At 41.9% G+C, this 26,448-nt stretch overlaps 3 protein-coding genes across 3 annotated transcripts in view; 1 reads left to right on the forward strand and 2 right to left on the reverse strand.

The window, feature by feature from the left end:
• The first annotated feature begins 4,752 nt into the window (after positions 1-4,752).
• LOC108273733 (C-type lectin domain family 4 member M) lies at positions 4,753-10,022 on the forward strand. Its single transcript, XM_017483185.3, has 6 exons — positions 4,753-5,169; positions 5,249-5,359; positions 6,431-6,571; positions 6,848-7,008; positions 7,846-7,970; positions 8,756-10,022. Exons 1-6 carry the CDS (start codon positions 5,136-5,138, stop codon positions 8,886-8,888), a joined length of 705 nt encoding a protein of 234 aa, XP_017338674.1. The 5' UTR covers positions 4,753-5,135; the 3' UTR covers positions 8,889-10,022.
• Positions 10,023-10,151: 129 nt separating this feature from the next.
• On the reverse strand, positions 10,152-19,888 carry si:dkey-219e21.2 (E3 ubiquitin-protein ligase TRIM39). Its single transcript, XM_017483184.3, has 11 exons — positions 19,755-19,888; positions 19,454-19,510; positions 18,812-18,957; positions 17,505-17,603; positions 14,416-14,550; positions 13,857-13,991; positions 13,564-13,692; positions 12,177-12,228; positions 11,730-11,756; positions 11,571-11,597; positions 10,152-11,479 (listed from the first exon to the last, which is right to left on the reverse strand). The coding sequence occupies exons 2-11, from the start codon at positions 19,485-19,487 to the stop codon at positions 10,947-10,949; spliced, it is 1,317 nt and encodes a 438-aa protein (XP_017338673.1). The 5' UTR covers positions 19,488-19,510; positions 19,755-19,888; the 3' UTR covers positions 10,152-10,946.
• A 2,587-nt stretch (positions 19,889-22,475) lies between these two features.
• Positions 22,476-26,448, reverse strand: part of capgb (capping protein (actin filament), gelsolin-like b) — a 13,084-nt gene continuing 9,111 nt past the window's right edge. Inside the window, exons 6-9 of the mRNA XM_017483183.3 lie at positions 26,268-26,354; positions 26,050-26,182; positions 23,588-23,679; positions 22,476-22,564 (exon numbers count right to left, since the gene is read on the reverse strand). Of these exons, the coding sequence (XP_017338672.1) occupies positions 22,499-22,564; positions 23,588-23,679; positions 26,050-26,182; positions 26,268-26,354 (378 nt within the window). The 3' untranslated portion in view covers positions 22,476-22,498. The remainder of the gene's footprint in view (positions 22,565-23,587; positions 23,680-26,049; positions 26,183-26,267; positions 26,355-26,448) is intronic.

Below are 26,448 nucleotides of genomic sequence, written 5' to 3' on the forward strand. Positions count from 1 at the left end.
GCAAGTCTATGGAGAGATGCGTTTCTCAGCTATAACTCTTTTTTTATATATATATTTTTCATCTACATTCACAACAGTTGCGTTATCGATTAATACATATCATATATATTTCGACTGCTGATATTTTAACCGCAAACTGTCAAAATAAAAAAGTGGTATGTAGGTTAAATGTACATAAGGTTGGAAAAAAGTGCTCATGCAGTAAATCTGAATAAGACCTAAGAGTTAGCACGTTCGTCTCACACCTCCAGGGTCGGGGGTTCGATTCCCACTGTGGCCCTGAGTGTGCGGAGTTTGCATGTTCTCCCCGTGCTACGGGGGTTTCCTCCGGGTACTCCGGCTTCCTCCCCCAGTCCAAAGACATGCAGACACGCATGGAGGTGTGAGACGAACATAGTAGTCTGATTGGCAAGTCCAAAGTGTCCGTAGTGTATGAATGGGTGTGTGTGATTGTGCCCTGCGATGGATTGGCACCCTGTCCAGGGTGTACCCCGCCTCGTGCCCGATGCTCCCTGGGATAGACTCCAGGTTCCCCGTGACCCTGAAAAGGAGTAAGCGGTATAGAAGATGGATGGATGGATGGAGTTCTGAGCAAGCTGGGGTTTGTTTTTTTTCTGCTATCGATTTATTTAACTATTTAATTCATTATTAAATATAACTATAATTATAGCATTACAATACATTACAAGTTTTTCTACACCAACAAGTTATTATTTTCGATCATACAAATCGACCGCATCGAAAGTATAAACTACAATTATGTAAAAATCTCATTTATAAAAGTATACATAAGTTTCATGTGTGATCAAATACGTTTATCACAAAATATGAATGAACAAATCAATCAATCAATGAGCGAGATAATTCGGCGCCATCTTGGAAAGGGAAAGCAAACGTAAGTAAAAGCTTTTCATTTTTTTAATAATTAAAGTCCAAACTGAAATATTGATGTAGGTTTCCCCTAACCATCACAAAGCATCTGAATTTTTCATTTGGAATGTATATCTACACACCTAGCTTTGAATGGTAACATGTCTTTTAATTACAATTACAACAAAGTAATATTAATTACATATATATGAAAAAAATAATAATACTTGTCTATTGCTGGAGGCATTGATTATTGATTAGATTAAATGAATTAAGTAAATGGATTAAATCTGGGGTCTATAATGTAACACAGCTACATCAGGTATACATTTCCTTTTGAGTAATTCTACATATTAAATGTATGGAATACCTTCCATACCCGTTTCCCGTTCCTGAGAATGCACACCACGGTGAAGTGAGAGTACCTCAGCCTCATTCTGTCCATAATCTGCACGTTCTGCAGACTCAATCTCGGCAACGTAGGAGGACCCGACACTGCGTGACTGCCCAGTCAGACCAACACAGCGTGCTGCATCAGACATCTGTGAAGGTACACTGCGGTCAAATGTTTCAGCATCGCCATGATCAAAACTAACTCTTTCTTTCTCAGGCAAAGGGAGGAAGTTCACTTGCAGAAGAAGATGCACTACTCTCTCATTACCAGCCCTGTCACGGATCTTATAGACATGTATGGAGGGCTTTGAGGCAACAACAGTGTACATGACTGGCTCCCATTTGTCAGCAGGCTTTCGTTTCCCTCTACAACCCTTGTTAGCCACAAGCACTTGGTCACCAATGGCTAGAGGCAGGCCTTTAACGCTTTTGTTGTACTGGCTGGACTGGTGTCTTTGTTCCACAACAGAATTCTTCTGCACTAACGTCATGGCAGACTGGAGGTCGCTGACTAACGATTTCACATACTCGTTATAGTCACAAACAGTCTTATCCTGCAAAACACTTTGGAACATGAGGTCAACTGGCGACCTTGGCGCTCTACCGAACATTAGGTAAAAAGGGGCAAGACCTGTTGTTTCGTGTGCTGTACAGTTGTACACAAAAGTCATGGTCTGCAGCAACTGCGGCCACTTCTGCTTAGAGCTAGGTGGAAGGGACCTCAACATGTTACCTAATGTCCTATTGAAACGTTCGGTACCACCATTCCCCATCGGGTGGCAAGGAGTGGTTCTAGACTTGTCGATGCCAGCCAGTTCAAGAAGCTCGGCAATCAGCTCGCTCCCAAAGGTGATCAGAACGGGTGCGTTGGGGAAATCCATAGACACAGAAAAAAACATCGCACAGTTTCTTAGCCACTCTTTTAGCCGTCTGGTCCTGACACGGAAATGCATGCTCTAGCTTTGTGAAGTGATCCGTGATGACCAAAACATCCAAAGATTTGTTGGTCCGATCCTCTGCAGACCAGAAGTCGATGTATACAAGCTCCAACGGGGCTGTGGTTTTAATACTCTCCAAAGTGGCTCTCGCTGCAGCTTCCGGAGTTTTGCTGAGGACACACCTGGGACATTTCCTCACATAATCCCGCACATCACGCTCCATATCGAGCCAGAAAAACCTCTGACGGGTTAGAGACAAAGTGCGCAGCTGCCCTCGATGACCGGCCAGGTCGTGAACACCTGAAAGTGCCTGAGATTTTAAGGATTTAGGTAAAACAGGTCGGAACTCCTTGTGCCTGGTGAACGGGTCTTTAATGGCTCTGTACAGGATTCCATTGAGCACTGAAAGTTTGTCCCACTGCTTCAGAATCCGCAAAACGCATTGGTTCTCATTGGCACGTTCACATCTTGATGGTCTGCGCTTCCTGCCAACATAATAAGACCCTCTAGCAATGACAGGGTCTTTGGGCTGATGTTCCTGCAAGTCTGTCAGTGAAAGGGAATGAAACACTTCTTCGTCACCACTCATTAAAGAGGTCAGATGTTCAGCAAATGATGTTGCCCTAAATTCAGTTCCTGTTTTCCATCCATCACAGGAGGACAGAATCGAAGATACGTCGTCAGCAGACATTGATGCTTCCAGCCCAACTTCAAGTGGACCTGATCCTAATTTTTGTTGTTGGCAGCTAAGTCGGAACACCTCTTGCACATTTCCATCTTCTACACTGCGTACTTGTCTCAACAGTTCAGAATAAGGCTCTGACAAAAGCCACTGACTCACTGGCCTGACAAACGGATCCCTACCGAGTGCGTCCGCCACCACGCTGAGTTTTCCAGGAACGTATTTGATCTCAAAAGAATATGGAGCAAGTTTCGAGACCCAACGGTGCTCGCATACATCCAATTTTGGCTTGGTCATAATATACGTTAGCTGATTATTATCCATCCACACGGTAAACTCATGGCCTTTAAGCCAGTGACTGAACTTGTCACACACTGCCCACTTAAGAGCCAAGAATTCCAATCTGTGCGCAGGATATTTAGATTGGTTGTGGCTCAAAGCCTTACTAGCAAACACTATTGGTCTCTCCTTGTCCTCACCAGCAGGGATCTGAGAGAGTACTGCACCTAGGCCATCTAATGAAGCGTCAGTACAAAGAAGAAAAGGACGCTCAAAATCTGGATGAGCCAGTACCACACCGTCAACAAGGGCCCTTTTTAACTCCTCAACGGCCACATCACACCCTGGGGTCCAGTCCTACGGCTTCAACTCCCGAAATTGCCCGTTCTCTTGTGACAACCAGCAACTTTCACCGAGTGTTTCTGGCCAGCTGTTAAGTCAAATAAGAGTCTAGCAACTCGTGAGTAACCTGGAATAAAGGCTTGGTAGTAGTACAGGACCATACCAAGAAACGATCTGATCTTCTTCTGCGAAGGTGTGGTCCCGTCTTCCTTCCTTAGATCCTCCTTTTTGAAAGCAGAGATGACTTTCCTCTTTCCCCTCATCAACTGAAACAGCAGAACCATCTATGACATGGCCCAGAAACTTTACGGATTTTCTTAGAAAGTGACACTTTTTAGGTGCTAAAAACACTCCGAGCGTGTTAATGCCTCCTGTTCAGAAGGTGCAAAGACCAACAAGTCATCAAGATAGCAGAGAAGACTGGAAAAGTTAAGGTCACCAAAAATGCTGAGCATCATACGCATGAAAGACGCGGGGCTATTGCAAAGGCTTTGAGGAAGACAATTATACTCGTACAAGCCCATTGGCGTTGTGAAGGCAGTGTATCGTCAGTCAAACACATGGAGCGGGATGTTGTAAAATCCTGAAGTTAAGTCCATGGTGATGAAAAGCGCATTACCTCCCAAGACTGCGAGGCAGTCAGCTTGATGGGGTAGAGGGTGGCCATCTTTGGTGGTTTTAACATTGAGCCAGTGAAAATCAGTGCAGACCCTCAGATTACCATCTCTACACTTGCATCAGTAAAGGTCACTGTTCGTGATTCCAGTCTCAGCGATATCACTGCAGTTCTCACCTGGTTTCCTCCTGAAGTTAAGCAGGGTTGAGCCTGGACAGTACCTGGATGGGAGACTTCCTGGGGAAAACTATGGTTGCAGTTTGAAGTGGTATTAGTGAGGCCAGCAGGGGGCGCACAGATCTGTGAGAGACTGTAAAAACAGCAGTCCTTCAGCTGAGAAGTTAAACTGAGGTCTATGTGATTGTTAAAAATCCCAGGACACTTATAGTGAAAGAGTAGGGGTATAACCCTGGCGAAATTGGCCCTTCTCTATCATGACCCCCTAATAATCCCCCTGTCTGAATCGGCTACATCACTCTCTCCTCTCCTGGTGTGTTTGGAGTTCTGGTGCACTATGGCTGCTGTCACATCATCCAGGTGGATGCTACACACTAGTCGTGGTTGAAGAGACCGCCCCCCCCCCCCCCCCCCCCAATTCTATGTAAATCGCTTTGACACAAAGCACCGTTGCATTACAGCCCTACAACAGGATCTGAGTTTTGTTCCCTGACTCCCACTGTACATCAGACATGTTCGTAAAAAGTCATGCAGGCTGCATTGAGCAATGTCTACCAGAACCAAAACGTGGGTGACTGTTTACCATTTCACAGAAAATTAACAGCTTCCGGAACACTCTGTTTTCGCAGTTTCGTGTCACAGTTGAAGCAGAAGTAGAAAATGTACTTTTCACCCCTCCCTGAAAAAGAAGTGTTGCTGAAACTGTATGTGAAAGGAAGGAGAATTCTCACTACAGGACTTTTTTTATAACCGTCGTAACAGCTGAATGGATGGTGTTATTTTATATTATGGGAGAAAAATTAGCCATGATCTATAATAAGAGCTGCTCCATAGAGTGATGGAGGTTCGTCCTGGTACTCAAGAGCATCCAGGTACGTCCTCTCATATACACATATTTTTCATTTTGAGAGAGTTGTTTGTTGGATAATGCAATGTTTTTTATGATTGCAGATAAGGAATATAAGCTTGGTAAAGGATCTGTCAGGCTGTGGATGCACTTGGCTCTTCTCTTTATCACCATCGTGGCAGTTAAAGGACTTTTGATCACAACTGCCACCTTTTGTAAGTCAAAAACCTGGATCTTTTTCTTATCTCTAATTATAAATCCCGGCTCTTCTTCTAGATAACGCTGAGCTGAGTTTTAACGTGTGCAGTAAAATGAAATGTCTAATTAAAATAATTACAGATTTTAGGTGAAAATATATTTATTTTGGGGGTAAAAAAAAGTTCTCTCAAAGAAGACCGGGAAAAATCGTCTAACGAGAGATCGAAATAAAATTAAAATTAACCTTCGCCAAACAACATGTTCAGACGACTCGATCGGTGGTTTTACTCCGAGGTTGTGATTGTGTCGATTATTTAATAAATAATATACTTGAATACATACTACCTGAACATTTTTTCGAATCCTGTCGTGTTGATTAAACGTAGCCTCATGTGCATTATTGTCATTATTTAGCCTTTAATGTATCATGTAATTAGCATTTTTAATATGTTTTATTCAGAATACAGTCATTCAGAATACAGTGTAGACACTGTGAAAATGACGGTACACAGCTGGAGACCCTGCTGCCAGGATTCTACTGTCATTTTACAAGATTATTTATTTATTTATTTATTTATTTTACCGTGATAACAAAAATAAATAAATAAATAAGAAAGAAATGGTCCAGTAGCATATATTATAATATTATCGTCATATATTTTTCTATCTTTATCCTTCACAGTTGTGCTGAAATAAATAAACGGTAGTGTGAACATCTGCACATCCTTAGAGCAAAGTGAAAAAGACAGTTATTTTTATTTTAGAGTTTCCTTCATTATTACAAGTAAAACAATATTTTTATTTTTTTATAAATCTAAAGGACACTGTCTTCCTTTCTGAATGTGTTATACTAAATATTACTTCATGCCTTTATAACTTTTTTTTTTTTTTTTTTTTTAAATAACAATTAAAAAATTTGTATGTTGTCTTATTGTTCTGGATAGTTGTCATATTACATGATACATTTCATTTTTAATTTCTTGCTATTATCTCTGAGATAAAATATAAAATAGAGCATGTCTTTCTTTCTTTCTTTCTTTCTTTCTTTCTTTGTTTGTTTGTTTGTTTGTTTGTTTGTTTGTTTGCAGTGCTGAGGGTAAATGCTGGAGAATCTGGAGACCTGAAGACGAACCCAGTTTGTGTGAGTGACAAGAGCAGAGACGGAGAGAAATCACAGCTTCATGCAGAAATCCAGAGACTCACAGTGCTCCTGCACAACATCACTACAGGTACATCAATAAAATAACATTAATACATTCTCTACCATGTATCTCATGCACAGTGCATATGTATTGCAACACATAACTGGCACCAAAAATAGCTTTAGCTGCTTGGTTTATTATTATTATTATTATTATTATTATTATTATTACTATCTATCAATCATTATTAATTAGTGTTAATAGTCATAATTAATCATTATTAATTATTAATAGTTAATAATTATCCCCGATCCTCAGGTATACTCATCCCTTCATGACTTTTCTGTTCTCTGGGTCATGTAGACCCTCGATGCCAGCTTTGCCCGAAGAGATGGCACATGTTTAAGGGTCACTGCTACTTCATCTCGGCAGGACTGGAGGAAGACCGCAAGTGGGCCGAGAGTTTGGAATACTGCGTCCAGCACAACGCCAGCCTGGCCATCATTCAGCATGAAGCTGAGATGGTAAGAATGAATCAAAAGGCTGATCAGCATTTGTGTTAGAGATCATTTGTGTTAGAGATCATTTGTGTTAGAGATCATTTGTGTTAGAGGTTGGTTGGGCGGCTGTGGATCAGGTGGTAGAGCGGGTCGTCCACTAATCGTAGGGTCGGCGGTTCGATTCCCGGCCCGCGTGACTCCACGTACCGAAGTGTCCTTGGGTAAGACACTGAACCCCGAGTTGCTCCCGATGGCAAGTTAGCACCTACCATTGGTGTGTGTGTGGGTGAATGAGACACGGTGTAAAGCGCTTTGGATAAAAGCGCTATATAAGTGTGCCATTTCTTTAGTTATAGATTAGACTCCTGCTTGGTTGAAAATGAAAACTTGCACGCACGCCGGCCCTTTCCGGATAAGACTGGACACCCCTGGTTTAGACATATGGACCATATTTGAGGCCAAAATCTTTTCCACTTCGTGTTACAGAACTGGCATAACAAAACATAGATTAAAGGTGCGGTAAGTGATTTTTAAGTCTTTAGGTAATCGTTATATTTTGTACATTTTTCCTCAGTAAAGTATCTGCACAGATGAGAAACTCTGGTCTCTGTGACGTCCCGTGCTCTGTAGATCAAGTACGAAACTCATGATGTGGACCTTTATCATACAGCCAATCAGGACACAACATGATTGGCTCAGTGGCCTACTCAGCTGTCAATCATGTTTCCTGTTGATTCCGAAAGCTCCACCTCTTCTAGTAGCTTAATTACGACCAAATAACTATCAAACTAAACAATTCAAAAGTTTTTTTTTCTATTTAAAAAAAAAAGAAAGAAGTGAACGCAGGTCTTGATATTACAGGAGTTTATCGTCAATCAGCTGAGCAGGTTTTCAGAGACGCCGTTTCTCTGGCTCGGCCTCACCGATGCGCAGGTGGAAGGTGTGTGGGCGTGGCAGGATGGAACACTGTTACAAAACCACAGGTTGTAAGTATCCTCTAATTAAATATCCGTCGTTGAGTCATTCGACATTTTCTTGAGGTTGGGTTTGATTAACGTCACATCGAGTCTAAAGCACTATGTCTCCTTATAAGGGTTTACACCGCAGTTTAATTTGCTGAGGATAAATCACAGGTTTAAATGAACACTCTCGTTCTAATACATCATCTTGTCTGTAGGAGCAACTCACACCGGGATTTGTATGACAGACTATAATAAGACCGCGAAATTCAATTCAATTCACTTTTATTTGTATAGCGTTTTTAACAATGGACGTTGTCCCAAAGCAGCTTCACGGGAATGTATACATTCAGGATATAGATTTTAAATGAATAGGAATTCATCCCATAATAAAAAGATTAAGAAAACATGTAGTTATTGAGCGAAGATATTTAGTATCTATGGAAGGAGTCTCCAGTGTCAGTGCTGTGTAACGGTCAGGGAAGTCTTTTAACTTCAAGAGAGGGAAAGAAGAGAAGCTGGGGACGGAACGATTGTTTATAGCTGCTATAACGTCAGTGAGAACAAGAAGGAACTTGTTTCGTGGACGATCCATAACTATATACAGTTTTTTTTTTTTTTTTTTAAAAAGCGATGTGTTGTTCAATAGTAAGTAAAAATGAAAAATGTCAAACTGCTGTCGTATAAAGAGAGTAAAACACTTCAGGAAAAAAGAATTAGTGGATTATTATAGTATAACAGCAAGACCTGTTGTGAGTTATTCTCTTACAGATGCTTTGTGTGTGTGTGTGTGTGTGTGTGTGTGTGTTTAGCATAAAGGTGCAGTGGGACTCCGAGCACAGAGACTGCGCAGATCTGAGAGGGGATGGAAGTGTGTTTGCGTGTGACTGCGAGTCCTACGGGCCCTGGCTGTGTGCGAAACCCATGGAGCCACCAGTGATTTAAAACTTCACAGTCAGCTCCAAAAATAATGGCACCCTTCCAGAAAATGAATATACTGTATATGGGTTTATCGAAGCTATTGTTATTCCAAGATGAATTATTTGGTGAAAGCTCCACTGGAGAGAAGAACAGTGCTGAGGATCTTCCTGTAGTGTCGAACAACGTCGGAGACACTTGTCTTGGACACGGTCTTGGACCGTGTTGGATTCTTAGGCTTGTATACTGTATGTTGATCAAACATATGACGTGGAGCAAACCAGAACCGTTTCTCCGTCGCACGTTTGGACGTGTGGTCTTGTTGAAAGTTTCATATACGGCTAAAACGTCCTGGTACACGCCACAAAACAGACCCGGAGCTGATCAGTGATCAGTGATCCACCTTCGTGTTTTCCAGTACGCTCGGCAGATGTTCCTCACATGCAGTCCCCTTTTGTAGTTCTAGTTCAAATGAAGGGTGCCAATAATTCTGGAGGTGGCTGTAAACATTCGCCTGTTCCGATGATCATCACACTGATATTGTTGCCGAGTGAGCTTAGACTTGGGTTTCACGTGCACCGACGGTGAATAACGTGTGTTCCGTGAGTGTCAGGATAAAGCCACATGTCATATAAATGTGCTAAAGTACCGTCTTCTCTTGTGAGCTGTTCGTAAAATGTTCTTTCAACTGTCTGAGATGAAAGAAATCCTGAAATCATCTCGGTGTCTCAATCCCATGATTTCTTTCTGGACACCAGATTCGCTTAGGTCAGCTTGAAGACGTGTTCGATGAGACTTTACGTCCATGTGAAAAGAAGTGAAGAGGTGGTTTCTTTTTTGCCTTTTTTTAAAAAAATTTTTTTTAAAGTCATTTTATTAAATTTGTATAGTCTTTACATGTATATATCTTTATTATATATGTCATTCTGACTGCATTAATCGATGGGGAAAAAATATATTCTTAAAATATATCCACAATATGCATTAAGAAAATGAAGAACCTAAAGAGGCTGAAGAGGCTGAAGAACCTGAAGAGGCTGAAGAACCTGAAGAGGCTGAAGAACCTGAAGAACCTGAAGAGGCTGAAGAACCTGAAGAGGCAGAAGAACCTAAAGAGGCTGAAGAACCTGAAGAGCCTGAAGAACCTGAAGAGGCTGAAGAGGCTAAAGAGGCAGAAGAACCTGAAGAACCTAAAGAGGCTGAAGAACCTACAGGCTGAAGAACCTAAAGAGGCTGAAGAGGCTGAAGAACCTAAAGAGGCTGAAGAACCTAAAGAGGCTGAAGAGGCTGAAGAACCTAAAGAGGCTGAAGAACCTGAAGAGGCTGAAGAGGCTAAAGAACCTAAAGAGGCTGAAGAACATAAAGAGGCAGAAGAACATAAAGAGGCTGAAGAACCTAAAGAGGCTGAAGAACATAAAGAGGCTGAAGAACCTGCCTTCTTTAACAAGGTAGCCAGGAATCAGGAATTATTCTTCTGACATACTGAAGGAAATGATTTCCTGACAACAACAGGATGGAGGTAAACAGAGCCAGACAATACAATGCCAGAACATCGATACTGTGATGAAGTAGGTTCCGGAGATACAGTATCATGGGCAGTCTGTACAGGATTTCACAAAAAAAGTTGTTTGTTTGTTGTTGTTGTTGTTGTTTTTTTTGTTTGTTTTTTACAGAAAACTACTCAAATTCGAAGGCTGAATAGCATTAAAATGCTATTAATGAATAATAATTAATCATGTGTTACTATGATGTCGTCAATATGAAAAATATGATTTTTTTTTTTTTTAGAAAAAAATATATATGTATATATTAATATAGATATAATAAGCACGGCCTGGTGCAATGATGTTCAATCTAACACATGAAGAATGAATAATTGTAAAATAAAGTGCGGTCTAGCAGCAATCGCAGTAATGAATGAACACGGATAGAAAGTCAGAAATTCAGGAAGTATCGTGCGGGCAGAGGATATCTCAAGACAAACGGACATCATAAATATATTAAATAATGCTACTACGGTGAAAATCTACGCTGAATTTGGCACAGGATGAGAAAGTGTTCAGTGTTATGTACAAGGAAAGTAATTTACGAAGCGCTGTCGTCTTCAGGACAGGATACCGTCATGACGGTCCTCCCGTCCAGCGGGGCGAAGAGCGGGTAGAGCTTCCCGCGGAAATGCCCCGTGAAGGTGTAGATGTGCGATCTGTTCTCCACGTGGTAGAAAGAGATCTGGCCCTCTTCGTAGTCGATGTATATTCCCATCTTCTTGGGCACCAGCGTGACGGGCAGCGGCGTCTCGGGGTCCGTGCAGGCGTAGAATTGTCGTGTGCTCCTCCACAGCACCCAGTAACCCTTCGAAGGCTTCATAGGGAAGCGTCCGTGCTTCTTAGAGGACGCCGTGGTGACTCCGACTCTCCAGTAGCCGTTGTTCGCTAAATCCACTTCCCAATAGCTGCGGCCTCTCGTGTAGCCCATCCAGCCCAGGACGCACGGCCAGCTGTCGAAGCGTTGTGGGCTGTACGGCAGGTCGGCTTCTTCCAAACCCTCCTGAACCTTCTTCTGATCATCGGAGAGCAGCAGCCAGGGGTGGGCCGTCGACGGGTCGAGGGTAACATCGACTGGGGTACGTAGAGAACGGAGCGGAAGTAAGCATCGGGTTTAAATCATGTCAAGAAATAGCATTCCTTTGTTCCTTTGTCAGAAACGTACCTGATGCGCTGGTGATCCAAGACCACACTAGAGAATACCAAACACAAAAGTTAACTCAGATGAACACACACACACACTCACACACACACACTCACACCAGAACTCCGTCTGATTATTGTTCAGATACATAATTTATCTACAATATCTGGCGAAACGTACCGGAGTTGGGGATGTATTGTTGTGTGCCTGTTTCAGAGAGAGAGCAAAAAAAGAATTGAGGCGACTTCAGTTTCAACTTCATCTTTCAGACAAAAAAAATCTATTTCTAAAGATTAAAACAGTCACTCATTCCCCGGTACGGCTAAAAGGTTGATAATGTGTCGCTAGGTGGTTGCTAAGATGTTCCAGGTGGTTGCTAGGCGGTTGCAGTGGTACGTTACTGAGGTTTCATTAAGTGGGTGATCGTTTGTTTCTAATCCGGTTGCTATGTGATTGCTATGGTGTTGCTAGGCGGTACTAGATGGTTTCTATGGTATCCCAGGTGGCTGGTAATACTTCACTTTGTGTGTAATGGATCTAGAACACACGAAAGTTCCACTTTTTGAATTCAATTTTTTGAGGGTCGCCTGTAATCATAGCTAACATGAGAGCTTCGTGTTTTCTCACCTGCTTCCCAGGAGCGCTGCTTTGCCGAAAGCCACAGCTGAGAAACCAGGTCCTGCATTAATGAAACAACACCGGCGCACATCAGAAACTTTTCCTCTGACGACCTGCCTCGATATTGTTTTATTTATTACACCCTTGCTTTGTTTTAAACCGTCTGCGTGGCCGTATTGACTTATACAGTGTCTTATCGTCTCCTGTCTCATCCGTGCACAGAGGTCACACGGTCGGTCTCGCTTTAACGCTCTCGTTCAGCCTGCATGCGTTCAGAGCATGAACTTCAACCACCGTTTCCTGGTAATCGTGAGCGAGCTTATCCTTTTCTTATCTCGTATAACCGCAATAAACTGACAAACATCATAAATCAGCTTCATCACGCACGCACAACCGTTCGGCTGTTACGCAAAGCCCATGGTGTATACAGTATATACACTCTATATACACTCAGTGTATACACTCTATCTGTGTAAGACAAGGAGACTGCACCCCCATTGCACAGATTATTTCAAAAATTATATATATATATATATATATATATACACAGTGTACACAGTGCAAAAATGCTAAAGAATCAGTATACATGCTGTTAAAGACTTAAACTGTTAAATGAAATTACATTTCGCATCTATTATTTATTGAATTATTACCGATAAATTATTAAATTTTTTATTTGGTCATCTTTCATTTAATAAATAAGAAAAAAAAAATACATTAAATGATTTATTAATACTACAATCCTTCGGTTGTTCCTATGAGCAATAGTTCTAAACAAAACCTTTATATATATATTTATATTATATTATATTTATATATCATTAAAATAATATATATTAAGAACCCCTGAAGAACATTTTTTTTTTTTTTTTTTTTTTCGTGGAAGATTGTAAAATTTTAACAGGATAACGTTTGTTTAAATCATTTATTAATCGCTCATTATTGCAATTGAATTGAAAATCGATAATCGTTAAAATATTAGGAATTTATTTATTTAATCAAACTAGTTTATTTAAATGATCTTATTTTATCCTGGAACGGCAGACATTTCAACTTTTTATTTAAAAAAAATAAATAAATAAATCATCACTTTTTCTTACATGATTAATATCTTGATACACAAAAATGATGTTAGCAAGTGAAAATATCTCGACTGGGAGAAAATGTATCTAATATTTGTTTTTGTTTTTTTTTAATAGTTATAGATTATTCTACATCAAATAGGAGATTTTTCCTCGTTTTTTTTTTTTTTTTTTTTAAATTTTCTTAATAATAATAATTTGACCTCTGGTACGAAATAAATGCTTAAAATGAGAAGAAAAGAAAAAAAGACTATTTGTCAAGCTTGATAACTTCACACTGTAACTAACGCAGAAGAGGACACTCGTTATCTGACCTTGCTGTCGTCCTTCAGTAAAGACCAGGTGATGAACTCGAGCAGCGGCATCAAGGACACGAGCCTCTTCTTCCTCAGACCGAGCAGACGAAGCATCTGCGGCAGCTCATCTCCCAGCATGCCACAGCTCTGAGTGGAAAAAGAGGCCATGAACGGTTCGGCTGTTTTCCGGGTTAAAGGATTAACCGCCTTGTTATGACGTTTTGTAAAGCTGCCAAGCGTTAGTGATTGAGTATTGCGTAACCCGGCGCATAGGTGAAGGGTTTCTTTAGGACGTCTTTAATCTCGCTCACCTCTGAGACACTCTGAAGCTCTTTGGCCCACTCCATGACCCTCTGCTGCACCACTTCTCCGTGCTCCTCCTTCTTCTGCTCATCATCCTCACTGCACTTGAACCTCTCCTGCAGCCACGGGCTCTCTTTAGACACCTGACGGATATCAGGATCGGCGTTATTTCGCGTTCGCCGTCCGGTTATTTCGGACTTTCTGTGGACGAGTCTGCGGCCGATTTCTTTCTAGCCCAGATGATGAGTTCATACAGCCAATCGGTGACAGAGCGAAAGATCTGACCTCCGTCCGCACTGATTTTTTTGTTGTCGCAGTCACCAAATAAGAAACTAAATCTTTATCCTCATTATACTTGTGTACAACGAGTGCGGTCGGGGTTTAATGAACTCGAATGAGATGGATTGGATTTTTTATTATTATTATTATTATTATTATTATTATTATTATTTGCTCCATATCGTTTCTCGTACGTCATCGGTGACACCTCATGATATAATTCATCGCTCAACTCTATTAAACAGTCAAACCGGTGATAAGATGTCAGCCTTCATCACTCCCTCTGACCTTGTCGACGCTCTTGAGCTCGTCAGCCCACTGCAGGATGAGTTTGCGGCTCTCCTCCAGACTGCGCTCGGTCCGAGGGTCTTCGTGCCGATCCGACGCACCCGAAGCACATCCGTCTCCACCGTCGCTTCCTTTCTGCAGCCACAACACACACACACATCCGTACATTATAACGTGTTATCGGTTCATTTTCCAACAACATGTCTAACCTCACCCTGGATCTCCCTCTATCTATCTGTCTCTCTGCACGTTCTCCTCCAACGCATCTGTCTGAAATGTGACCCTGTGCATGAAGCATTCCGAACGTGCAGAATTAAGCGTGTAATCTAAATCAACGGCCTCTTTTCATAATCAGCATTCGCAGCTTTCATACAACCACCCGGTCGTAAATGGGGACGCGGTATCTCCGGCGGTTTATCAGGCGCCAATAAACGTCGTACGTGTCAGATCGCACGCAAGCAATAAATTACACGCTTTCGTAACCAAACGCATTTAACGTCACAACCTGAAACGTTCAAATAATGACCAATATTAATACAAATATTAGTTACATGGACGGTTATTAGTGCTCAGAGTACTTAGATATTAATAGTTAATAGTCAAGATTTCAGGTTTAAAACTGATTCCCAAAGTGTTTTATATCTCTTTCTACCGAAACAATTTATTACACGTTCTCGCTCGTTTAAATTCCTATGTATGAACGTCGTGCTTTTTATCCGTTTACAGTATAATCACATGTTGTAGAACATCCACAAGACAGCGGTTACAGCAGCACCTCCTCGGACCCGAAGACTTTCCCGTGGCGTGACACTGGAGACTCCGCCCATAAATGTTAAATAAACATCTCCTTACAGGAAACATCACCATATCGACGCTTAAACGTTCGTCTTTATTAAATACGTTTTTTTTTATAGCTGTTTATTATCAGACTAAATCCCCGTGAATGAGATGTTACTATAGAAACGATATCATATTACTTCGGACCAATCAGAATCGAGAATTCAACAGCGCTGTGGTATGATAAGATTTAAACACCTTACTGTCTCTGAGGAAACACGAGACCGAGACAATACGGAGCAAATTAAAACCGCGTATTATTATATTTATTACAGTGTTAAAGGACAAATATCAACGACCGTTATCCAGCTGTCAAAAGTTGCCACATAATAAATCTCTGTTATTTTGGCACACCTTAAAAATTCTCGAGAGTTAAGTTATTCCTCCAAAATATGCCCTATACCGAATTAATTAAGCTTAATAGAAAGTTTTAATTTTCCTTTCTAAATGTGATATCAGTATTCACGAATGGCTCATGTCATTAAACAGTAACTGCATCTTTTACAGTGCAGGAAAACACAAGAGGTTTTTCTTCTGTTTGTGTGTGTATCTCATGCTAGATTGTGTCAGAAATTAATACAAAATCTAAGATGAAACAAAGGCAGCCTGAGTAAACACACAGTACAGATTTTAAATGATCATGTTATTTACTGAAGCAAAAAAGTTATCCGATACCAACTGGGCCTGTGTGAAAATGTATTTGCCCCCATAGTTACTAATTCCCCAAATCTATGAAACTGCATTCATAACGGGGTTCAGCCGGACGAGACACAACCAGACCTGATTACTGCAAAACCCTGTTCAATCACATCAATCCCAGTCTGGGAAGGGTTCGAAAGATATTTCAGAGGCTCTGGGACTCCAAAGAAGCACAGCGAGAGCCGTCATCTCCAAATGGAAAAACTCGGCACAGTAGTGAACCTTCCCAGAAGTGTCCGACCTTCCAAAACTCCTCCAAGAGCACGGCGACGACTCATCCAGGAAGTCCCAAAAGAGCCAAGGACAAGATTAAAGGACGTACAGGCCTCTCTTGCGTCAATAAAGGTCACTGTTCATGACTCCACTATCAGAAAGACACTGGGGGAAAATGTCCTCCATGGAAGAGAGGTGAGGAGAAAACCACTGCTGACCCAGAAGAACATTAAGACTCGTCTGAATTTCACCAAGACACACCTTGATGATCCTCAAACCTTTCGGGAGAATGTTCCGTGGACTGATGAGCTGAAAGCGGAACTGTTTGGAAGACAGGCGTCCCGTTACATCTGGTGTAAACCAAACACCGAATCCCACAAGAAGAACATCATACCTACAGTCAAGCATGGTGGAGGCAGTGTGATGGTGTGGGGATGCTTTACTGCTTCAGGGCCTGGGTAACTTGCAGTAATTGAGGGAAACATGAATTCTGCTCTCTACCAGAAAATCCTACAGGAGAATGTCCGGTCTTCAGTCCGTAAGTTGAAACTCAAGCGTAACTGGATTATGCAGCAAGACGACGATCCAAAGCGTAGGAGTAAGTCCTAGTCCTAGAAGTAAGTATTTAACCCTTAGAGACAAAATGTTGACAAATCTTGAGGAGTAAATTCTAGTCCTAGAAGTAAGTGAAAGTCTGATCTCCAGTTATCGGAAACGTTTGGTTGCAGTTATCGCTGCTAAAGGTGCCACAACCAGATTTTAAGTTCAAGGGGGCGATTAGTTTTTCACATTGGTGATAGGTGTCGGATAAGATTTTTTGCTTCAATTAAAAAAATGTAATAAATCAAAACTGTTTACTCACATTGCCTTAGTTTTATGTTGTATTTCATTTGAAGAACTAAAACTATTTAGTATAAGGTATACCCAAAACCAAAAGAAGTCAGGATGGGGCAAATACTTTTTCACAGCACTGTACGTGCTCTGAGCATTTTCCTTTTTCTAATCTATAAACCATGAGGAAAGCAAACTTTTCTGTTTAACTGTAAATTGTAGCTATAAGATAATAAAGCTATGACTAACCTTTATAAACACATAAAACCTCAGAGCTGTCACTTAAGGAGCTCCTGTTGTGTCTTCGGCTCCGGAGAAACAAAGAAATAAGGAAGCGCGAAAGGGAAAACCCCAGTCGTGGAAGATCAGCACGAATCTTTATGGATATTTCTCTGTTCACTCCCTTACTTGAATGACCTCCGTGTCAGAGTCCGTATCGTAATATTTCCTGGAGTTATGACCACAGGACAAGAGAACGACATTCCCCAGGGTTTCTTTCTCTGACTCACCTTACAGACTTGTGCCACCTGTAGCTCCCAGCTGTTGAGAAAGCTGATGCACTCCTGCAGGCTCCGGAGGTCTTTCAGGCTCTTCTGATGGTGTCTTTGCTACAGGGAATGCCGACAGAGACGTCAAGGAGAAGCTGTTAAATAATATTTACCAGTTCTTGCAAGGAAATATAACTTCTAGGATATCATATCGGATATAATGTCTGATCTAACACCTTCCATACCAGGCACCACAGACCCCCTGCGGTACTTTTTATGGACCTGAACAATACCGTGCAGTACCTTTACCAGCTCTTACAGAACCACTGACCCACCGCAGCACCATAGCAAGCCCCTGTAGGACCACAGATCTTCTTTGGGACGTCTACAAAGCTCCTGAAGTATCTTTCCAGATCTCTAGGGTACCACAGACCCACTACAGAGCTCCATGCAGAAGCACAGACCTCGTGCAGTACAGGATCACTGAGACCCTGCAGTGCATTTACAACCCCTACGGGACCACAGTCCCCATGCAGTACCTTTTTGGATATCTAGGGCAACATGTACCTTCTGTAGTATCTTAATGGACCCCTATGAGACCACTCTTTCCCTGCATTACATCAAAGAACCGCTACGAGACCACATACCTTATGAAGTTACTTGTCAGATCTCTAGGTTACCACAGTCCCCTTTAAGTACTTTTAAAAACTCCTACAGTACCTTAACAGACACCTATGGGAGCACAAAACCCCTGAAGTACCCTAACAGACTCTTACAGGTCAGCAGTCCACCTGCATTAACTATTCAAGCCACAATGGGAGCACTGACTAACCGCAGTACCTTAACAGGATCCATCTGGATCCTTCCGGATGAAAGACCTCCTGTTTTCAAATCTCTAGGGACGACAGTCCAACCGCAGGACCTTTAAAAACCCCACTGAGTCACTGCAGTAGCTTGACAGGACAGCAGACCTCCTGAAGTACCGTATAAAAAATCTCCAGGGACGACAGCTCGACTGCAGGACCTTTCGAAACCACACTGAGCTCCCGCAGTACCTTAAAGGACATCTATAACACCACATACTCTCTAAAGTACCTTTAAAGACCTCTACACAACCACAGTACCTTTAGAAACCTCTACATGAACTTAACAAACACCTATGAGGCAACAATCCCCCTGAAGTACCCTTCTAGACCCCATGGATCTCCACGCAGCACTGAATTACACTCCTACAAGACTACGTCGCCACTGCAGTACTTTTGTGGACCTCCCTAGCTCGGAAATATATCTTGAGCAGAAGAAAGAGAAAACAGGGTGTTGGTGTTCACCTGTGAGCGTGAAGACGTGCTCTTGCTGTTCTTGAAAGGGCTGCTGGGAGCTGAGCTGTGAACCTGCACCGTTTCTTCCGGAAGATTCCAGCGCACCGCTCCGATCGAGTGGCTCTGCATCTCCACGTTGACCACAGCATTCAATTCTGCCACAGACAGAAGGTCAGCCCCCAAATAATAATAATAATAATAATAATAATAATAATAATAATAATAATAATGTAATACAGTTTCTCTACTTTATAATACATATACATACAGATGATTATTTATCTCATATTGGAAGATTAAAAACTTCACACTTAGAAGATAATGATTTCAAGCTCCGTACACTGAAATACACTGAACTTTATAGTTTGATAACTATATATATCTTTTTCATTTGGCATTTAATTACAAGTAATTGCTCTGTTTGGGCATTTTTTATTTATTTATTTAATACTTATAAATAAAATTATATACGTGATTTTATTATAGATTTGCATACTACACACAACGGCCATCAACTATCTGCCCTCGTCCGCGTGCAGGAGCTCACAGACGGCCGTGATTGGCTAGCGTCTTAAGCATTACGTACTGTAGGCGTATAGGCATATTACAATACTGTGTCATATAAATATAACAGAAAGCTAGTGTGCATACTCTTTTGTGTCCTGTCTTTAAGAATCCCCTTCATCTTGTGCAGTGTTACCAGTTTTCCTGAAACAAATAAATAAATAAATACATTTAAAATCCAAAATAGACATCTTCTTCACACGATATAACAATAAATGATGCATAATTAATATTTGCAATAATTTCATCGCGATATATATATATATATATATATATATATATATCGGACACTATAACGGCACTTCCTTGTTCATGAAATACTGTTCCCTTCCATGTTTTAATATGAGTAAAGAACGCTATGAGAAATGGAAATCCCAGCAAGACTCACCAGGAGCTGAGTCCGGTGGAGGTGGCAGGAGAAAAAGAGCGAACGATCTCACTCATCTCACGCTTTTATCTCAGTGCCGTGTGAACTTCGGACCTGTTTCATAACCTGGGTTTATAAGAGCAGTTTATACGAGTGGGAAAATCTCCTCCACGATACAGTATTTATCTAATGCGTAATAAGAGTCACAGGGTTGGCCGACGGTAAGTGATGGATTTACCGGAAAAGTCAAGAGGTCGTTCCTATAACCTATATATATATTATTTTAATATATATATATATATATATTAAAAACCCTGAATAGGTCTAGCACCAGTAGAACTGAGCGCTGCTATAACGTTAAAAGAAATGAAATAATGAATTAAAGCAAAATTTCTGGCTATAAGATGATTAATGATGAAAAGTGACTTATGTGAGTTTCCAAACATGAATCCAGATTAATAGAAACCCGATCAAATGAAGCAATTCCTCCTGTACAGAATGTCTGGATAGCTGAAAATGGGAAATCTATCGTTTACAGATTAATGTTTGTCGTAAAACGATATACATCCTGTTTTCATAGAACATAAACATGTACGCAAAACCGTATACATCATGCTTTCATCACTTGGTGTTAAGTCTACTGGCATCATCATCGTCATCATCATAATAATAATAATAATAATAATAATGTTACTGTACATTATACAACCGATTTCAGAATTATTGGCACCCCTTATAAAAAACCTTCCGCAAAATAGATGTTCCAAAACTGTCAGCATTCTCACGTTGACCACTCCGAGAAGCTCGGGGCAAAGTTTAAGAACGTTAGAGAGTCTAGGAGATCATCCGGAGGGTTACATATCCTTTACGTTATTAAATTTGGTCACGTGGATGTCGTCTTCAATCCGTTCCACACCGCAGCTTCTCTGACATGGTAGACGTTGTGAAAGATAATTGCGTTCTTTGCGTTGATTGACTGGGAATAAAATGTGTGCGTTGTCTATAATGATGTCAATAACCATGTAAGTTACATTAAATGCTCTTTTTTTCCAACCCCATTTACTGTAATCATAAGTGTGGAAAACTTCAGTTGCATGAACTGAGAGGTCGGCGAGTATCGAATGCAGTTACTGGTTATGTAACGCTTGAACTCTGCTCTAGTTTCGGTCCTTTGAGGAAACTTACGTGAAACTTTTCGAAGAAATTGAGATATTTAGTAAGCTGGGATCATTTTCACTCCACCATAGTTTTCTAATCTGTCTTAAGTATTATACGGCAATATATTCCAAAAATAAATGTCCTTAGTAAGTGTATCCTACACACACACTCATCCGTCCATCCATTTTCTGTACTGTTTATCTCTACAGGGTCACGGGGAACCCGGAGACTATCCCAGAGGGCACCGGGCACTAGGCGGGGTACACCCTGGACAGGGTGCCAATCCTATCGCAGGGCACGGTCACATACACACTCACACACCCATTCATACACTACGGACACTATTGGACATGCCGATCACCCTACCGTGCATGTCTCTGGACTGGGCGAGGAAACCGGAGTAGGAACAGCAGGAACATTTAAAAAAAAACAACAAAAAAACAAATCCGACCAAATCCAAGTGGCACACATTTATTAAATATGTCTGACATAAAGGACTGAAAAAGATCATTTCCCTGGTGGTTTTGTTCGAGTAAATTGTTCAGCTTCATGAATAGGCACTGTTGATCAAATGTCTGCTCGTCCAAATACGCCAAAAAAAAGCAGGCAATTTCCATGGGGTGTACTTATTTTTTCACACGACTGTTTATATAATATAACCTTGGACGGTGGGTTGTACAACTACATGAACGAATTAAAGTGTACGGTGAATGTACATACTGTAAGTTGGGAAAGCAAAACAACAACAGAAAGTCATTCTAACAGTATGGGTCGAAAGTCTTGGCACTCACTTCTCATTTCTCTCTCTCACACACACACACACACACACACACACACACACACACACACTGCCACATCTGATTAAGGACTGTTGCACATGGTCGCTGTGATTAGGTTCAGAGCACTGACTTGAACCTCCGGCAAGTACGATCTCCTCCTAATCTCATCATAAACAGCACTATCGTCTATACATCTCCACCGCCTCCACGCCCTGTTTTCACTCCGTCCCTCAGCAACACTTATCGCGCATATACGACTGTTTACACGCGCTCGTGTCAATCTCGCGTTGAACTCCGACGCCAAGCTTATCGCTTCGATAACCGGCCCACGGATAAATCCGCCGCTCCATGTCACTCCATATCACGTAAAGATTCATCCACAAGACAGTAACCAGCGTCAATAAACACAATAACAACCACAAAGTTTTGCTCGAATGTGACTTTTATTGCTTCGCTGCCAGTTTAGCACAGTACACGGATTATTAACAACGAAAACGTGTAAAAAAAAAACAAAAAACAACCCAAAACAAAAACAGTCCATAATCTTTGTTAAACATCATATTGGCCTGAACACTGGTAAATAATACCGATCTCATCACTGGCAGTTTGTTTTGATTAGGAGCGAGTTTGGTCCTGCACAAAATTTAATAAAAAAAAAAAATAGAAAGAAAAGAGATTAAACTCTACTCCAGTATGGACTCTTTAGAAATCTATTAAACATATCTAATACTTATTTTAAAAGATATTTCTACCGTAGCTCTGTGAGAATTCAATGCTGAAGTCATTTATTTTTAACGTAATAAAATACCGCTCGAGTCGGGGGTTTTTTTAATTCCAGTTTTGGAAGAACTGCTTGAAGATGATGGTCTCTCGGCCCTGTGGTATGATCTCCACCTGTGGGGAAAAGGAAGGTTCAATGCAGATGTTTTGTTACAGATCTCATGCGCCGGTAAAAACCGACGTGTACGATCACGCGACCTCCGTCTATGAGAAATCTTTCCGACACGTTCGTAAAGAAAGACGCCGCTTGTGATATGTGACGTTTCTTTCCTTCTTCTTCTTCTTCTTCTTCTAAGTAGCATCTCATGAAACTATTCGCACCACAGCGCTGCTTAAATTCAGACAGAATTCTGGATTCTGTCTGGTGTCGATTCGTTTGAATACGCGAACGTTCCTATAGTAACCGTCTACACGGGGACGTTTACGGCGGACGCTCGACGCGAACGGAATATGCGAAGGTGTGTGCGATCGTCGAAATGTTGAGGTTTTCTGTAAGGATGTGTTTATTTAACGTCCAGGGAAGGAGTCTCCAGTGTCGGCGCTTTTCTGAGCGTCTTATTAGCTTCAAGGGGGAAAAAAAAAAAAAAAAAGAGAGAGAGAGAGAGAGTTTGGCGAGAGAACGCCGCTCTGTGTACAGCTGCTGAAACGTAAGCGAGAACAGGAACTGACTTGTTTCACGACGTTAGATGTAACTATAAACGGATAAAACATACGACATGCCGCATGTCATTCACTATTAGAAAGATCTGTAATTATGGGTAAATCGCTGTGGCGTAAGAGGAATAAAACACGTCAGAACACGCTAATCCACTTTAACGGTGACTCCGCTTCATCGCACCACCCTGTCGTCGATCGTCTTCCTGTAACGTCACGACACGGAGTGTTTTATTCCCGACGTATCGGACCGTGAAAAGCGTTTGTACGGAATTCGTCACGCGTCAAATCCGAGCGTTTTCGTCAGGAAACTAACCTGTTATACAGAATGATCAGATATCATCATTACAGTGAAGCACATTTCAGATCAACAGACCAGCAGGGATTTCATCTACAGCCCTTTCCCCCCCCCCCCCCCCCCCCCCTCTCCCAACGATTATCCAACAGGATCATCTTCTGCTGAAAGTGACGACTTGAACGAACCTGCGTTTTCATCCTGGGGTAGTTCATCTTCTCGATGAAATCATCTGCAACCTTCAGAGCTGCTTTTTTCTCATCAGCATTCGCACCGCTGCCTGTGGAGACGTAACATCGAGATCAGCGGTATTCTTAAACAAGAATAATAATAAGAAGAAGAAGAAGAAGAAGATGAAGAAGAAGAATAGACTAGCATGACGTGAAACAGCCAGGTGTTCCAGTTGTCTTGGGGGAGAAAGGAAAAGAGGTGTTGGTCAGATCTACACTGTAGATAAGACAATAAGATAAAGGTCAGATCAGATCAGATCAGATCAGCTTGATTACCCTATTAATGCACGTGAATTAAAGAACATATCGCAAGTACGAGAACGTGTACTCGTGTTAAACGTTTAAATGATGAATGGATAACGTGTACAGCGCTTAAAATATCCGAATGTCGAAGACGACCGTTCAAAAATACATGACTGTGTCGTACACTGTACGCTAAATGAATCATACCGCACGTACATCGGGCCTAAAAGTGACACGGACGTGTATATAAACCCGCAGACGTCATATAAACAGTATCTGAACATTTGAAGGATTTCTGCATCGCAATCGCTCAAACAGTGTGATCCGATCTCCATCTTTATTAAACTCAGTGCGGAAATACATCTAAATATATCTCTGAGCCCCGGTGTTGATTAACGGGTAGAACCTAGGAGGACGTTTACGCCGCTCGTCCCTGTAGAAGTGTCCGAGTTCATCAGGAATTCCAGCACTGTTCAGGTCACGCCTGAGTGTCTAGATCGGGTTAAAGTCTGGATTCTGACCTGACACTGTGTTCTTGAATTACTCGTCCTGTTTCGTCTCGTTGAATCAGACTGGTCTGTACTGAAGGTGTTGATTCGAATCGTTTTCCAGAGCGGCGGCTCCGACGTTAGCTGCAGCTACAGGTCACGGGTTTATCACGTTACTGCGCTCGTTATAATGTGTTCTCGTTTCTATAGTAACAGCTCATCCACGATGGCTTGTGTAAAAAAGCGTGTAATAGTTGAGGCGGGGATAGTTTTCTGCGAGGAGACGTTTACTTCACATTCACAGAAGGAGTCTCCGGTCTGAGGTAAAAAGCTGTGACTTTACATTTTCCGACATCTTCAGGACAGAACAGTTTACGCTTCGGGGTTTCTGGATAACACGACACGCGTGAGAAGTGATCTGTGTCTTATGAACTTTAAGAAAGAGAGAGAGAGAGAGAGAGAGAGAGAGAGAGAGAGAGAGAGAGACTTCGACTTTTAAGACAGCTTTATTGTATCCAATTTTTAAATATATTTTCATATTTACATTTTTTAAATATTATTTCCATTTAAGAAAAGAAGAGAAAAAAAAAGAGGAAGAAGAAGAAGGAAGAAGAAAAGCACCCCCTCGGCCGCCCCACCCGCACCCTCAACTCGAAAACCCAAAAACTTTTCAAATTTACTATAAGTCGAGTGAGAGAGAGAGAGAGAAAGAGAGAGAGAGAGCGAGAAAGAGTGAGAGAGCGAGAAAGAGTGAGAGAGAGCGAGAAAGAGGGAAAGAGAACATGAGAGAGAGAGAGTGTGAGAGAGAGAGAGAGTGTGAGAGAGAGCGAGAGAGAGCGAGAGAGAGAAAGAAGGAGAGAGAGCGAGAGAGAGAGAGAGTGAGAGAGAGAGTGAGAGAGAGAGAGAGAGCGTGAGAGACAGAGAGAGAGCGAGAGAAAGATAGACAGAGAGAGTGAGAGAGAGAGAGTGAGTGAGAGAGTGAGAGAAAGAGAGAGAGAGAAAGAGTGAGAGAGAGAGAGAGAAAGAGCGAGAGAGAGCGAGAAAGAGCGAGAAAGAGCGAGAGAGAGAGAGAGAGAGAGAGAGAGAGAGAGAGAGTGAGAAAGAGAGAGAGAGAGCATGAGAGACAGAGAGAGAGCGAGAGAAAGATAGACAGAGAGAGTGAGAGAGAGAGCGTGACTGAGAGATTGAGTGAGAGAAAGAGAGTGAGAGAAAGAGAGAGAGAGTGAGAGAGAGAGAGAGCGAGAGAAAGATAGACAGAGAGAGTGAGAGAGAGAGCGTGAGTGAGAGAGAGCGAGAGAGAGAGAGAAAGAGAGAGCGAGTGAGAGAGAGAAAGAGAGAGCGAGTGAGAGAGAGAATTGTGAGGGAATGACTTTATAGCTGCTATAACGTAAGTGATAGCAAGACTCTTCATGGACGTTTCGCAACATTAAACGTAACTATTAATAGCTAAAAATAAAACGTGTCCTGTGTTAATAAACAGAAGACTGTCAGTAGCTGGACATTTGCTGTGGCAGAAGATGAATAACCCCCGTGTGACGTGCTGTTATAGGAAAATAATGACATGTAGGGGATGAGAGTCGCTCTGCTCCGGTGCACTACCCCGGCATTGATTCCTTCCTGTAACAGCATGCACACACCCGGGGCTTCTCTCCGTAATCCGCGCTTCACTCGTTCAGACCCCGCTCTCACCTTTCCAGACAAAGATCTTGCCGTTGGCTCCGTTGTCCAAGATAAAGCAGTCGTCCCGTACAAGCAGGTCCTTGGCCAACGGACTCTTTTCCGAGACCTTGGTCAGCTTCATCGATCCTGTCGCGTCTGAGACCTGCAGGAAATGAACAACCAAGCAATAATGTAGTGATTTCTGCCGAGTCACGGTCTCAGACTTGAATAAAGACGTGCTCCGGTACCTTGTAGAGAGAGGCCGTGTTCGACGCGTCCGCTTGGCTGTCGTCCTCGGGACTGCTCTCTTTGAGCGCCGGCATCGGACCAAGAACCTGTTCATCACACGGCGAGGAAACGGGACCTGAGCACTTGTGTGTGGATATATCTTTAACATATGGGTGGGTGAAATTTAGTGCTTGCGAAAAC

Source organism: Ictalurus punctatus, chromosome 13 (genome assembly GCF_001660625.3).
Source record: "Ictalurus punctatus breed USDA103 chromosome 13, Coco_2.0, whole genome shotgun sequence".
In the NCBI taxonomy this organism is placed as follows: domain Eukaryota; kingdom Metazoa; phylum Chordata; class Actinopteri; order Siluriformes; family Ictaluridae; genus Ictalurus; species Ictalurus punctatus.